Consider the following 12,703-nt stretch of genomic DNA (forward strand, 5'->3'; position numbering starts at 1 on the left):
GCTCCGCGGAACTGACGGACTTCGAGCGTGGTCAGGTGAATGGGTGTCGCTTCTGTCATACTTCGCTACGCAATCAGTCGGCCGGCCGAAGTGGCCGTGCGGTTAAAGGCGCTGCAGTCTGGAACCGCAAGACCGCTACGGTCGCAGGTTCGAATCCTGCCTCGGGCATGGATATTTGTGATGTCCTTAGGTTAGTTAGGTTTAACTAGTTCTAAGTTCTAGGGGACTAATGACCTCAGCAGTTGAGTCCCATAGTGCTCAGAGCCATTTGAACCAATCAGTCGATGAATTGTTTCTATTCGAAACTTTTAAAAGAAAATGATTGAAAACTGAGTTCTTTTTAGATGAGTTCTGCCATGCTTGAAGCATTCTCTGTTATATAACGGTGATTGTTTTATATGAACGTGATCTTTTTGTGAAATAAAAGTGCAAATTAACTGCTTTCGATTTCATACTGAACTGGGTACGTGACGATGTCTACACTATAAAACCGTGCAGTGATTCTGTCCCTAAGTACTGTCAATGACAACATTTCTTTATTTTCGAAAGAGATTATATTTTTTCATTTATGAACACGACAGAGAAAATTTTCTTCTAAGTTTTTGAGGTATTAGGATTTATCCTTCAAAATCAAGCGCTACATTTCTTGATTATGTTACAGCCTGTCGACAGACTTTCTTCCCAAGTCTGTTAGTGAAGGATAAACGTGTATAGAACATAGTTTCACACTTTATGTCTGCAGCAACAAATTGCGATTTTATTCAAAATGTACGACATATTTTCTCATCTTAACTTCAGTATGCCATCTTTGGTTGCAGAAAACTGGCTTAGCGCCTGTAACGGGTCAGTTTAGAAAAAGAGTGTAATATCTTGCTGCACATTTACTCTTTGACATGGTCATATTTTTATAATGTGCGTAGTTATTAGAAGTATTATCACGTATAACTAACCACAGCAACGTGAGAACTTTGTTGTGTAATATAAGTTATCTGTGCCTCAGTTCTGTTCAACTGCTATTAGACCTGTAAGTGGATTTTGTGAAAATAGTTATCTTAGTCAAAACTTCACAGTCTTGTGTTTCTCTCGTGTGCGTCCAGCAGGAAAAGTGAACACTGGTGCATACAAAAAATAACGAAAACCTGACGCTAGGCACCCGAAGATGAAACCCCTGCGCCTGAAATACATTTTGAATTGTGACGGAGGACGAACTTTTTTCGAATACAAAGTAATACCGTCTACAACAGATGAACGGAATTTCACAGCACCTAGTGCTTCATTCTGAAGATTGGAGCTTCAGTGAGTGAGCGAGCAGCAAAGCGTGTTGCACGCCTCCCTTCCCTTCCCTGCCCCTGCGCCACGAGACTGCCAGTAAGTTGTGCCCACGCACAGCGCGTATGTTATAATCGTGACACAAGTGAAGTACGTAAAGCTCCCCATATATTATGCGTCACTTTAGGTGACGCAACTGCTTCGCATTATGCAGTGCCTTTACACTGACAATTAAATGTTCTCTGTCGGCAATACGCTTGCAGCAATAAAGAAAACATGTAGCAAAAGCAGACACAAGAGTAACTCCACTGTACACGCAACGACTGAATTAAACTTAATCTGTCTTCGGCTGTAATCTTAGTAGGCTCTCTATCCTTTCAGAGATACGTGTATACACGGCTAATTATGACTTACAATTATCGACTTTTTCAACTTATTTTTTGCACTGTCAGTCGGTCGGAACGCCCACGTGAACTTAATTACTTAATAGCAGAAGTAGAAATACTTTATTCAGCCATATCCGGTTGGTGTACGACTTTTCTTGTACAAGCTAAGTACTCTAAGATATATTAAGATTCTGCAAATTACAACACTCCCCAAGGACACAAGAGGTTTTTTGTTGCAGGTATAAGTATGCTTGCCAAATAAACACAGGGATACTACCGATCAGTGGGAAAAATTAAGAAGCAAAAACATCTCAACTGGAGAAGTTTTTCTGTGTTTCACTTGGCTGTAATTTGATTCAGTTGGTGCAGTGCGATGTCTGGTAAAAAATACTTATTGCTCACATGACGCTTCAAAAAAGTAAGTATTCACCCTGAAACAACAAATATCAGCAACCTTGACAGAAATAACCACAAAACGAATGAAAATATAGGCTCATCGTCGTAATTTGTCCTTAACCGATTCAGACTCTTGCATTAACGACGAATCGCTGGAAAAATGCCTTCCCATCCTCTCTTTTCGCAACTGCTTAGAATGCTCACTATTGCGTCATGACCTGAATACGGCTGCTCGCAGTTACCATAGCGGGAACTGAAGGCCTCCGCTTGACACACGCAGGTTTCACTGCACGTCCATCTTTGTTTACACGACAGGATGGTTACAAATTATTGGGTTAATTACAAATTACAGAAACACAAGATCTTAATAGGATTCCAACAGGGAAATTTGAAGTTTTGACGTTTGTATTTATTTCTAGGGCCCATCTACAGTGGATAGCGCGCATTGTTGCTGCTTTTACTGAATAAAATATGGCGTTAGCACCCGACTGGAGAGCCCGATCAAACTTAACGCGTGTCTGTAAGTGCAGCAGTGTGTTTTGGAGCTCGCAGGATACTTTTTCTTTACTCCACTGTGTTACTTGTCAAAATAGGACGATAATATGGAATATTAGTAATCCATTTTTCATTTGTTCCAGGTAAATGATTAACAGGATATGTTTCCTCCGAAGCACAAGACGACCCGAGGCTCTACTCATCAGCAGGCACACTCTACGATGGGAGTGCTCTTGAATACACGCGAAGTCACTCTTGTTTTGGTATGGGCCCCAATTTGAGCCTTGTGCTCCTGTTGCAATTTCGGTACGAAGATGGCACGAACAATGTAGTGACGGAAAATGTATTTGTCACCGTGGGGCGCCCTGCCACGGTTCGCGCGGCTCCCCCCGTCGGAGATTCGGGTCCTCCCTCGGCCTGGATGTGTGTGTTGTCCTTAGCGTAAGATAGTTTAAGTTACATTAAGTAGTGTATAAGCCTAGGGATCGATGACCTCAGCAGTTTGATCCCACAGGAATTTACCACAAACAAACAAATGTCACCGAGGGAAAGGACACGCAGGGGGCCAAACGACAAGTGAAACTTCAGTCGACATATAAAACATATCCGACACAACCTGCAGAAGTCAGTGTCAAGAGCCAGCCAACGGTTGCATCATCCATACTGAGGGACATTTTCGGCAGCAGTTAAGTCGTACTGTACAAAGGCATTTCGTTCACAAATTTAGCCTAGAAGCAGCCGAAGCGTGAAAATGTTACGATCATTACCGAATAAAATGAGCGTGTGCCAGAATGAGTTTTTATAAGTGATGATGGGACACTTCGTTTCCGTAGTAATTTCAACAGGCTTAAAGTTGAAGTATGTGGTTCCGAGAAAACCTTTATTGTCATAGTGATCGCAATAACAGTCTGAAAGTAAGCCCGGTAATTACCATTTTAACTATGTGTGTTTCGCCTATTCATTTTTGTCGAGAGGGAAGGAAGTTGCACGTACATTCGACGATGAGGTCGTTACAGACGGAGGACAAGCTGGTGTTGGACAATGATGGAATACATACCGTTCATCTTAAGCGAATTAGGGGAATCCACAGAAGACCTAAATCAATCTGTCTGCGCGGGGAATTACATCCTGTTCGTGAATTAGAGTCCACAGCCTTAATCACTGCGCTACCTCGTGCGGTAATTAGCCCCGGAGAGCGTACATGGCCGTATTACGAGGGGATTTCAATAAGTAATTCTGAAAGTAGGTTGGTTTTATTCAGGATTCACATAAATCATATTATTTCGCACTATTTTGGCTACATTTTTGAACGTAATCTCGTTTCAATGCGACGGCCTTACGCTACCTCACTGGTACGGCCTGTATGCCCGCACGGTACCACTCTAGGTGTCGACGTCGGAGCCAACGTCTTGCTGCATCAATAACCTCCCCATCGTGCACCTACTGCTTCCCCTGAAGCGCGCCATTCATTAGGTCGAACAGTTGGAAGTCGGAAGGTGTGACATACTGTGTCGGCTGCACGAGGAAGAACAGCCCAATGAAGTTTTGTGAGCTCCTCTCGGGTGCGCAGACTCGTGTGAGGCCTTGCGTTGTCACGGAGAAGCTGTTCGCATTTTTGTGGCGACGAACACGTTAAAGTGGTTTTTTAGATTTCCTGAGGGTAGCAGAACACACTTGAGTGTTTCTCGTTACACCAGGGCCCTAGAAGACCGTTGCCATGACTTTACCTGCTGAGGGTGCGGCGCCACTCCGCTTCCGGTGCGAAGTGTTTCGTCGCCTGTGACGGTGTTCGCGCAAGCAGTTCCGCACAGATGGTCCTTCATTGCTCTTTACTGTCTTCTGTTAGATGGCGAGGAACCCAGAGGGGCACACACCTTTGAGAACCTCAAATGGTGGACGAGTGGGTCAGCGCTATCAATAGAGACGTCCAGTTGAGCAACGAAGTTTTTGATTGTGGTTCGTCGATCACCTCCAATGAGTGACCGAACGTTCCAACGTTGCAGGAGTCACAGCTGTGTGGCGGAAGATGGGACAGGTTTGCGCGACCTTGTCGTGATGAAGCCAGACGCCTCGCCCATCGACTCACCGGCCTCTTGTTCACTGCCAGGTCTCCGTATTCTGCAAGCGCCTACGAATGTCTGCGATGCTCTGGCTTCCGCCAAATGATAGCTCTCTGATCGGAACGCATCTCCGTTACAGACGCAATTTTGAAGGCTACGTACAGTGCAGCCACCTCTCGGAACTTCATGAAACGACATGGGCTGAAGCGGGAATATTCTACAATGTCCCACAACAAATTCCTCAGTTTTCAAAAAAATGTGTTGCATTACTTAGAGAACGCCCCCCGTACATCCGGTAACTTTAAAACTCCAGTTGGAGGGGAAAAGACAGGCATTCATTTTCCCCTCACACTGACACTCTATAGTCCGGCTGTACCTTAAACAGCTTCAGCAAGGCTGACGACTTGTTCGCGCGTCGTCAGCACCCGCCTTCGGCACACAGTCAGCCTGCTATCGTATGTCTGTGTGCGGATTCTCCCTTCGTGGTTTCGTCGAGGACAAAGTACGCAGTCCACAGCGTCCAGCCAGAAATGAGAAGGCGTGTTCCCACAGCCACAGAGAGCGTCAGCTGGAGTGTGAGGACTCCCGTAAGTCTGTCGTATTACATATACCGCAAGTATCGAATAATCTATGGCCGGTACCGAGCGATGTGGCGCACTGTTAAGACAATGGATTCGGAAGGACGGAGGTTAAAATCACCGTTCGGCAATCCAGATTTAGGTTTTCCGTGGCAAATGCCGAAATGATTCCTTTGAAAAGGACACAGCCGATTTCCTTCTGTATTCTTCCGAGCTCGCGTGCCATTTCTAAGAACCTCGTCGTCGACGGGATACTACAACACCAATCTTACTCTCTTTTAATGTCTGTAAGAAGAATGCAAACTTCCCTTTCTTGTATGGTGATAAGATTGTGTAAATATGCTATCAAGAAATCGCTCAATAATTTGTAATAATTACACAAATTTCTGCTTAACACGATATGCTGTGTGGAACAGTCAGACACTTCTTTGTCAATACCCTTGATAGTTGAGCTAACAACAATACAAATGTACAGAGTGTTTTGTCCGTAAACTAAACTTTCCTCACTGAAGTAGCTCAGTGTTCAGATCTTCACGACTATCAAGCAGTGAAATTACGCGCAGCTCACTCCTTCGATTACCTTTTTGGAGCTTACATAACATTCTCCACAAAATTTAAAATATTATTAACGTATGTCATTGTTTCCGGGAAACTGAGCCAGTACCTAGTTTTTGCAGCTTTAGTCTGTACCGTAATTTTTGTTTTCTGGCCCGGTTATTCGAATTTACGGTACGCATACTTCATTACGTTCTTTTATATCGGTGAACCATCATTTCGTAACACATTCTCACACTATGTCCACCATCCCTTTCAAACCTGAAAAAAAAGTTTAGCTAACGTTGAACTGAGAACGTGGCGACCGTCTCGGACTTCAAACTTGATGTACGAAGCTTGTTAAACACATCAAAACTTAGTGGTGACTACGCTACAGTCGACGTGAACTACAGTTGTCTGTCTCTGGCTAAATGATTACTGTCCAACGCTCACCGGCCAGCAGGTGATGTTTGAAGAGATCGCTGTCCCACGTAGAAATCTACGGATAACAGTCTTTGAATACTGGCCACTATTTCGACTGGACCAAAAGTGGGAATCTTCCTATACGTCGGTCATGGGGCCTGAAGGTGGCGTACTATATCGCCGAAACAGATAGACCAATAAAATAACAATATGGAAGTTTAGACAACTGAAAGGTTTTTGATTTGACATTACACTGTGTGATCAAAAGTATCCGGACACTTGGCTGAAAATGAGTTACAAGTTGGTGGCGCACTCCATCGCTAATGCTGGAATTCAATATGGTGTTATTCCACCCTTAGCCTTGATGACAGCTTCCACTCTCGCAGGCATACGTTCAGTCAGGTGCTGGAAGGTTTCTTGGGGAATGGCAGCCCATTCTTCACAGAGTGCTACACTGAGGAGAGGCATCGATGTCGGTCGGTGAGGCCTCGCACAAAGTCGGCGTTCCAAAACATCCCAAAGGTGTTCTATAGGATTCAGTTCAGGACTCTGTGCAGGCCAGTCCATTACAGGGATGTTATTGTCGTGTAACCACTCCGCCACAGGCCGTTCATTATGAATACGTGCTCGATCGTGTTGAAAGATGCAGTCGCCATCCCCGAATTGGTCTTCAACAGTGGGAAGCATGAAGGTGCTTAAAAGATCAATGTAAGCCTTAGCTTTGATAGTGCCATGCAAAACAACAAGGGGTGCAAGCCCCCTCCATAAAAAAACACGACCGCACAATAACACCACCGCCTCCAAATTTTACTGTTGGCACTACACACGGTGGCAGATGACGTTCACTGGGCATTCGCCATACTCACACCCTGCCATCGGATCGCCACATTGTGTACCGTGATTCGCCACTCCACACAACGTTTTTCCACTGTTCAATCGTCCAATGTTTACGCTCCTTACACAAAGCGAGGCGTCGTTTGGCATTTACCGGCGTGATTTGTGGCTTATGAGCAGCCCCTCGACCATGAAATCCAAGTTTTCTCACCTCCCGCCTAACTATCATAGTAGATCTTGATGCAGTTTGGAATTCCTGTGTGATGGTCTGGATAGATGTCTGCCTATTACACATTACGACCCCCCTTCAACTGTCGGCGGACTTTCAGTCAACAGACGACGTCGGCCTGTACGCTTTTGTACGTGTTACTTAGAGTTTCCACTTCACTATCACATCGGAAACAGAAGAGTGTTTAGGAGTGTGGAAATCTCGCGAACAGACGTATGAGGCAAGTGACACCCAGTCACCTGACCACGTTCGAAGTCCTTGAGTTCCGCGGAGCGTCCCATTCCGCCCCCTCACGATGTGTAATGACTGCTGAGGCCGCTGATATGGAGTACCTGGCAGTAGGAGGCAGCACAACGCACCTAATATGAAAAACGTATGTTTTTGAGGGTGTCCGGATACTTTTGATCACAGTGTATATACTGAGCACCTGAGACCCCTCTACCTTCTGTGAAAAGATGGATGTACAGATTCTTCCCCAGTGTTCCCAAACTCTTGGCAACTCCCCTACACGGTTTGAAATGCTTACATTTCTTAATAAGAGGGACGAATGGTCCCTGGAGACCGCTTCAGCACTCATCTAAGCGGAAGAAGAAAGTACCTACCGGCGTTGCTAAGGCCGTGTAAATGGCTGACTACCACTTAAGTTAAAGATTCGACTAGAACGACGTCCATTAAGTTTGCCTTTGGGAAGCTTTAGCTGACGAAGCATTTCCCACAGCGCGAGGTAATGGATAGGTGTTGAGACTATATGAGCTGCTTAAGGAGGCATTTTCAGTATTATAGGAGGTGGATGAAAGGCAATTCCGATGTTCATGCAAACATGTGGCCAATTTTCAGTTAATGTGAAGATATAGCGATTGAAAGTTTATGTATACACCTCCCAAGAGCACATTTTTCGCGAAACAAGTACCTAAATTTCCCAATTCTGTGTCCTACTCAATCGAGACTGCTGTTGCAAATTAAAGATCGCTGGTAATACAAATAATTAAAGTAAAACTGTACATCATTTAGACATGCCGAACACAAAACCTTTTTTTCGTATTACGTAATGGAATGACTCTTGGTGCTACAACGAACAACATACACTGTTTCCCACCCGCAGACCACCAACATCGAAAACGTTTACGCGTGCTTTCATCAAACTTCAGGAGTCCGGTTCAGCTACCAGTACAGATGTTTCCTGTGCATACGCAACCGAACTAAAAGGAATGGCCAGTCTTAAGGATACAGAATGTAACCCTACGATCTGAGCTTGGATCTATAAAAGCGTCGGTGTTTCACATAGAATTTTACGTGAACAGTTTCACCATCAGTAGTGCAACTTCCCACAATTTCTCTAATATGTAACATATTTCGGTGAACCACTCTTTCAACGATAAGTCAGTTGCACAGGTAGTGTTCCTTGGCCACCAAGGTCACCAGAAAAAGACTCACTGGATTATTGTTTGTGAGAGGTGTGGACAGAAAAGTCTGTAGAGTAAAATCAGCACAAAAGACGCGTTATGAAAAGAGATACCCTCATAAAAGTACACTAACATGTCAGAAGAACCACGCGCAATGTTAGCAGGAAGGTGAAAAGTGTGTTGAAGTCGGCGGTGACGTATTTAAACGTATGTATGTTATTAGCCAATCTTTGTATTAACCAAATGTTTCAAAGAATTATTTTATTTTCTCTGCCATTTTTATTAGGTAAATTGAAGGCGTGGGGGGAGAAAGGAAAGGGAGGAGAGGGGTTTACTTATACCGGCTACATAGGGACTTTATGCAGAATCAGTGGCGACGAGCGAAAGAGCGTGCTGGACCAGCACCCGAACCCGATCTTCTGTTTATTAAGCAGCTGCGTTAACCACTGCACCACACAGAACTGTGTTTATTGCAAAGTGCGCAGACTACCTCGGCACGCTTCCCAGCCGACTCAGACTCCAGCTTAGCTCCACCTATCCATGTCCTACACGCTCGTTAATTTAAGAGTCCCGTTGGAGCTCGGACGCAAATGTGCATCCACACTGAAGGGTGTGGATTCATTGCCCATCAAGGTGAATCTATTATATGAATGGTGGAAGTTCTTTCGGACATTCATGAAATTTATTAGTTTTCACACAACCTTATCTCTACATCTGTACAAACTACGAGGGCTATTCGGAAAGTGAGGAACGATAGGTCGCGAAATGGAAACCACAGTGAAAATCAAAACTGTTTATTTGTAACAGTTAGCTACAACTTCCAGCTTCTTATCTCCATAGTCGCCAATCCGACTTAGACGTTTGTTGTAGCGTTGTACCAACTTTCCAATTCCCTCATTATAGAAGGCAACCGCCAGTGCTTTCCGCCAATTCTCTACGCTGGCCTAAAGCTCGTTGTTTGTGCCAAAATGTTGTCTTCATCGGCAGCGGTTCATGTGAGCATAGATGAAACTCATAGGGAGACAATTACGGGCTGTATTGTGGGTAATCAAACATTTCCAATTGAAAACGATGCAGGAGTATCTTCATTGGCCCTGCAGAATGCGGTTGAGAATTGTGTTGAAGAAGAAAACGCACGACAGTTATGTAATGTTGGCTGCAGGCCCTCGTACTTGGCGGGAGACACTACTGTTCTAGGTATCTTTATGTGCGCCCTGTGGGCTCAGAACTAAAAAGAACGACGTAACGCGATCGACGGGCATACTAGAGACACTGCCCAACACACCAGTGCAAAACTTCTTCAGATTTTCACTGTGGTTTCCATTTCGCGACCCATCGTTCCTTACTTTAAGAATAGCGGTCGAATTTAATTCATAGCTGTCAGTATCAACGCTTCCTCAAATAATAATAAATGAAAAGCACAGAATCTGATGATGGTCCTGTAAGCCGAGAGCTGGTTAACAAAATAAATAATACTGCAGAAAATAGACAATATTGTGCTTTTCATTTATCCTTACGAAGTTGCTCTGCGTATAAGCGACGGAAATATTTAGTACTACCCCTGAAAATCCCAATATTTAAACTTAAAGGTGCAGTTACTCATGAGTGTAAGTGTGAATAGTTAAAGGAGCATCACATTCCCACAATCGAATAAGATGTCACATTAACAGATCAATTCACGATTAGGAAGTTGGTTGAGAGAGAAAGTTAGATACGTTACGAGATAAGGGGAGAGACTCACAGTGCGAGGAGGTGCTGGCGGTCTTCCGGCGGCGCACCAGCGACTGCCAAACGCGTCTGCCGCCCATCTCATCGCCTGTTTGCAAAGGAAATGCCTCAAAGTTAACCGTCACACTCACTCGTTCTAAGCCCAACTCGTTTCTTTTATCATTAAAAACAACATACTGAGTGATCACTTTATAATAAACGCCGAATATAAGCCGTGAGATTTGCTTCCGTTTGAGAAACAGTGGTCGCAAAAAAAGCTTTACACAGTTTATGTTTCTGTACGATCATACGGTGTAATGGACCGTGCTGTTTTTTTTCCTTATGACTGTATATTTTAGCAATTCACAACCAGACACGGTATACCGAGAGAGGTGTCGCAGTGGTTAGCACACTGGACTCGCATTCGGGAGGACGACGGTACGAACCCGCGTCCGGCCATCCTGATTTAGGTTTTCCGTGATTTTCCTAAATCGCCTCAGGCAAATGCCGGGATGGTTCCTTTGAAAGGACACGGCTGACTTCCTTTCCTAATCCCATAGAACCGATGACTTCCCCCAAATCAACCAACCAATAAACACGGCATAAATTGTCTGCGACATCGAGCTTTTGTTCGACGTTGTACTGTTTCCTAATTGGATAAACCGTTTCAAAATTCATTTACTTAGAGTTTTCGTCTTTTGCAGTCTGGAGTTTTTTTTCCTGTAGCGGGATGCGATTTCAGTATTACTTGCAATCTAAAATTCGATTAAATTTTGTTGTCAACCTTCGTGTTTTAATTTTGTGCGTGTTGTGTTTCTCAATATGAAGTGCCAAAGCAGTCAAAATGTGGCGCTCTTTAGTGTGTCGCATAGCGCTGTAATTCTACAATACGAGCATGACTCACGGTACCATAGATCTAGCAGACAGAATTCCGAAGCCAAGCATCGAAACGGAATTGGGTTGGGGTTGTTTGGGGAAGGAGACCAGACAGCGAAGTCATCGGTCTCGTCGGATTAGGGAGGGACAGGGAAGGAAGTCGGCCGTGCCCTTTGACAGGAACCATCCCGGTATTTGCCTGGAGCGATTTAGGGAAATCACGGAAAACCTGAATCAGGATGGCCGGACGCGGGATTGAACCGTCGTCCTCCCGAATGCGAGTCCAGTGTCTAACCACTGCGCCACCTCGCTCGGTGAAACGGAATTGGAAACGTGAAATCTGTCGGAACTACGTTCCATTACATCTATACAATTTAGCTTCATACCCGTTTAACAGTATTTTTTCCTTAGAGTTACTGTGTCACATTACTCAATCCCAGCAGTAGGTATAGCCAATGCTTGGCTAGAACAAAATTTATATATATGAAAATATTTCTCACCTAACTTTGTTGTGATCATTACTTGAAATAATACTCCAAAGAATAAGAATATTCAAAATAGCCTAAAACAAAAGCTATCCTTCATTAACATATCGCAGTCTCTCAGAATTTTTCTTTCAAACTGCGTAGCACCGCTCTGTTCTCCAACAATCTCCTACTATTGCAAAGGATTTGCTAGGCAAGGAACTAGTAATGGGCCAGGATGCTACTGGGTGGAGGGGGAGGTTGTCTATTTCGTGAGCACTTCCTCAAATCCATACCCTCTTTCTTCATTTTTCTTGTTTAATTTCTCATTATTTTCGTAAAACTCTTTCCTTTTTGCAAACAAAGCCGAACGAACTGTCCTCTGAAGTAAACCGGCAAAATGACTCTGATGTTTTCCATTCGTGTTTAGATGAAATCGTAGGACAAAAGTGCCTGCTGGTATTTATGAATAACGTGATCACTCAGTGATTACGTAAAGTTATTTGACATATCGGTCAGCCTCAGACTCAGCTTTCTTTTTATTCCCTGGCAATTGATGAGGATGAAACGCATCGAAATGTCATTGTGTACTGACATTTTCAATTTTGCTCGACCAGGGAATCTACTTTTCATCATACAATAAGAACAGGCTCATGCATGCGTTTTACTGATATTCGCAGCTTCAGTAATTGCATTATGGACCACCATAAAATGACCCCCGTAATGCTGTATGTTACTCTAAAATGTATTTTTCGAAAAAAAAAAAAAAATTGAGGCTCTGGATCTCGACCACTTATCAGCACATGGACCCGAATAACCTACACATACTGCAGAAACAGTTGTTGTTGATGGTGAGAATACGATCTTCAGTCCGAAGACTGGTTTGATGCAGCTCTCCACGAAGATATATCCTGTACAAACCTCTTCATCTCTGCGTACTATCACCCACACCCACTCGATCCTGCTTGATACAGTGACGCCTTGGACTCCATCGACAATTTTTATGTCCCACGCTTACCCCCCGGTGCGCCTCAGTGGGTGCCTTATCA

At 44.1% G+C, this 12,703-nt stretch overlaps 1 protein-coding gene across 1 annotated transcript in view; it reads right to left on the reverse strand.

The window, feature by feature from the left end:
• LOC124555874 (ras GTPase-activating protein raskol) overlaps window positions 1–10,415 on the reverse strand; it is a 373,561-nt gene extending 363,146 nt beyond the window's left edge. Inside the window, exon 1 of the mRNA XM_047129936.1 lies at window positions 10,349–10,415. Within this exon, the coding sequence (XP_046985892.1) occupies window positions 10,349–10,415 (67 nt within the window). The remainder of the gene's footprint in view (window positions 1–10,348) is intronic.
• Between the last annotated feature and the right edge of the window lie 2,288 nt (window positions 10,416–12,703).

This window comes from Schistocerca americana, chromosome X (assembly GCF_021461395.2).
Source record: "Schistocerca americana isolate TAMUIC-IGC-003095 chromosome X, iqSchAmer2.1, whole genome shotgun sequence".
Taxonomy (NCBI): Eukaryota; Metazoa; Arthropoda; class Insecta; order Orthoptera; family Acrididae; genus Schistocerca; species Schistocerca americana.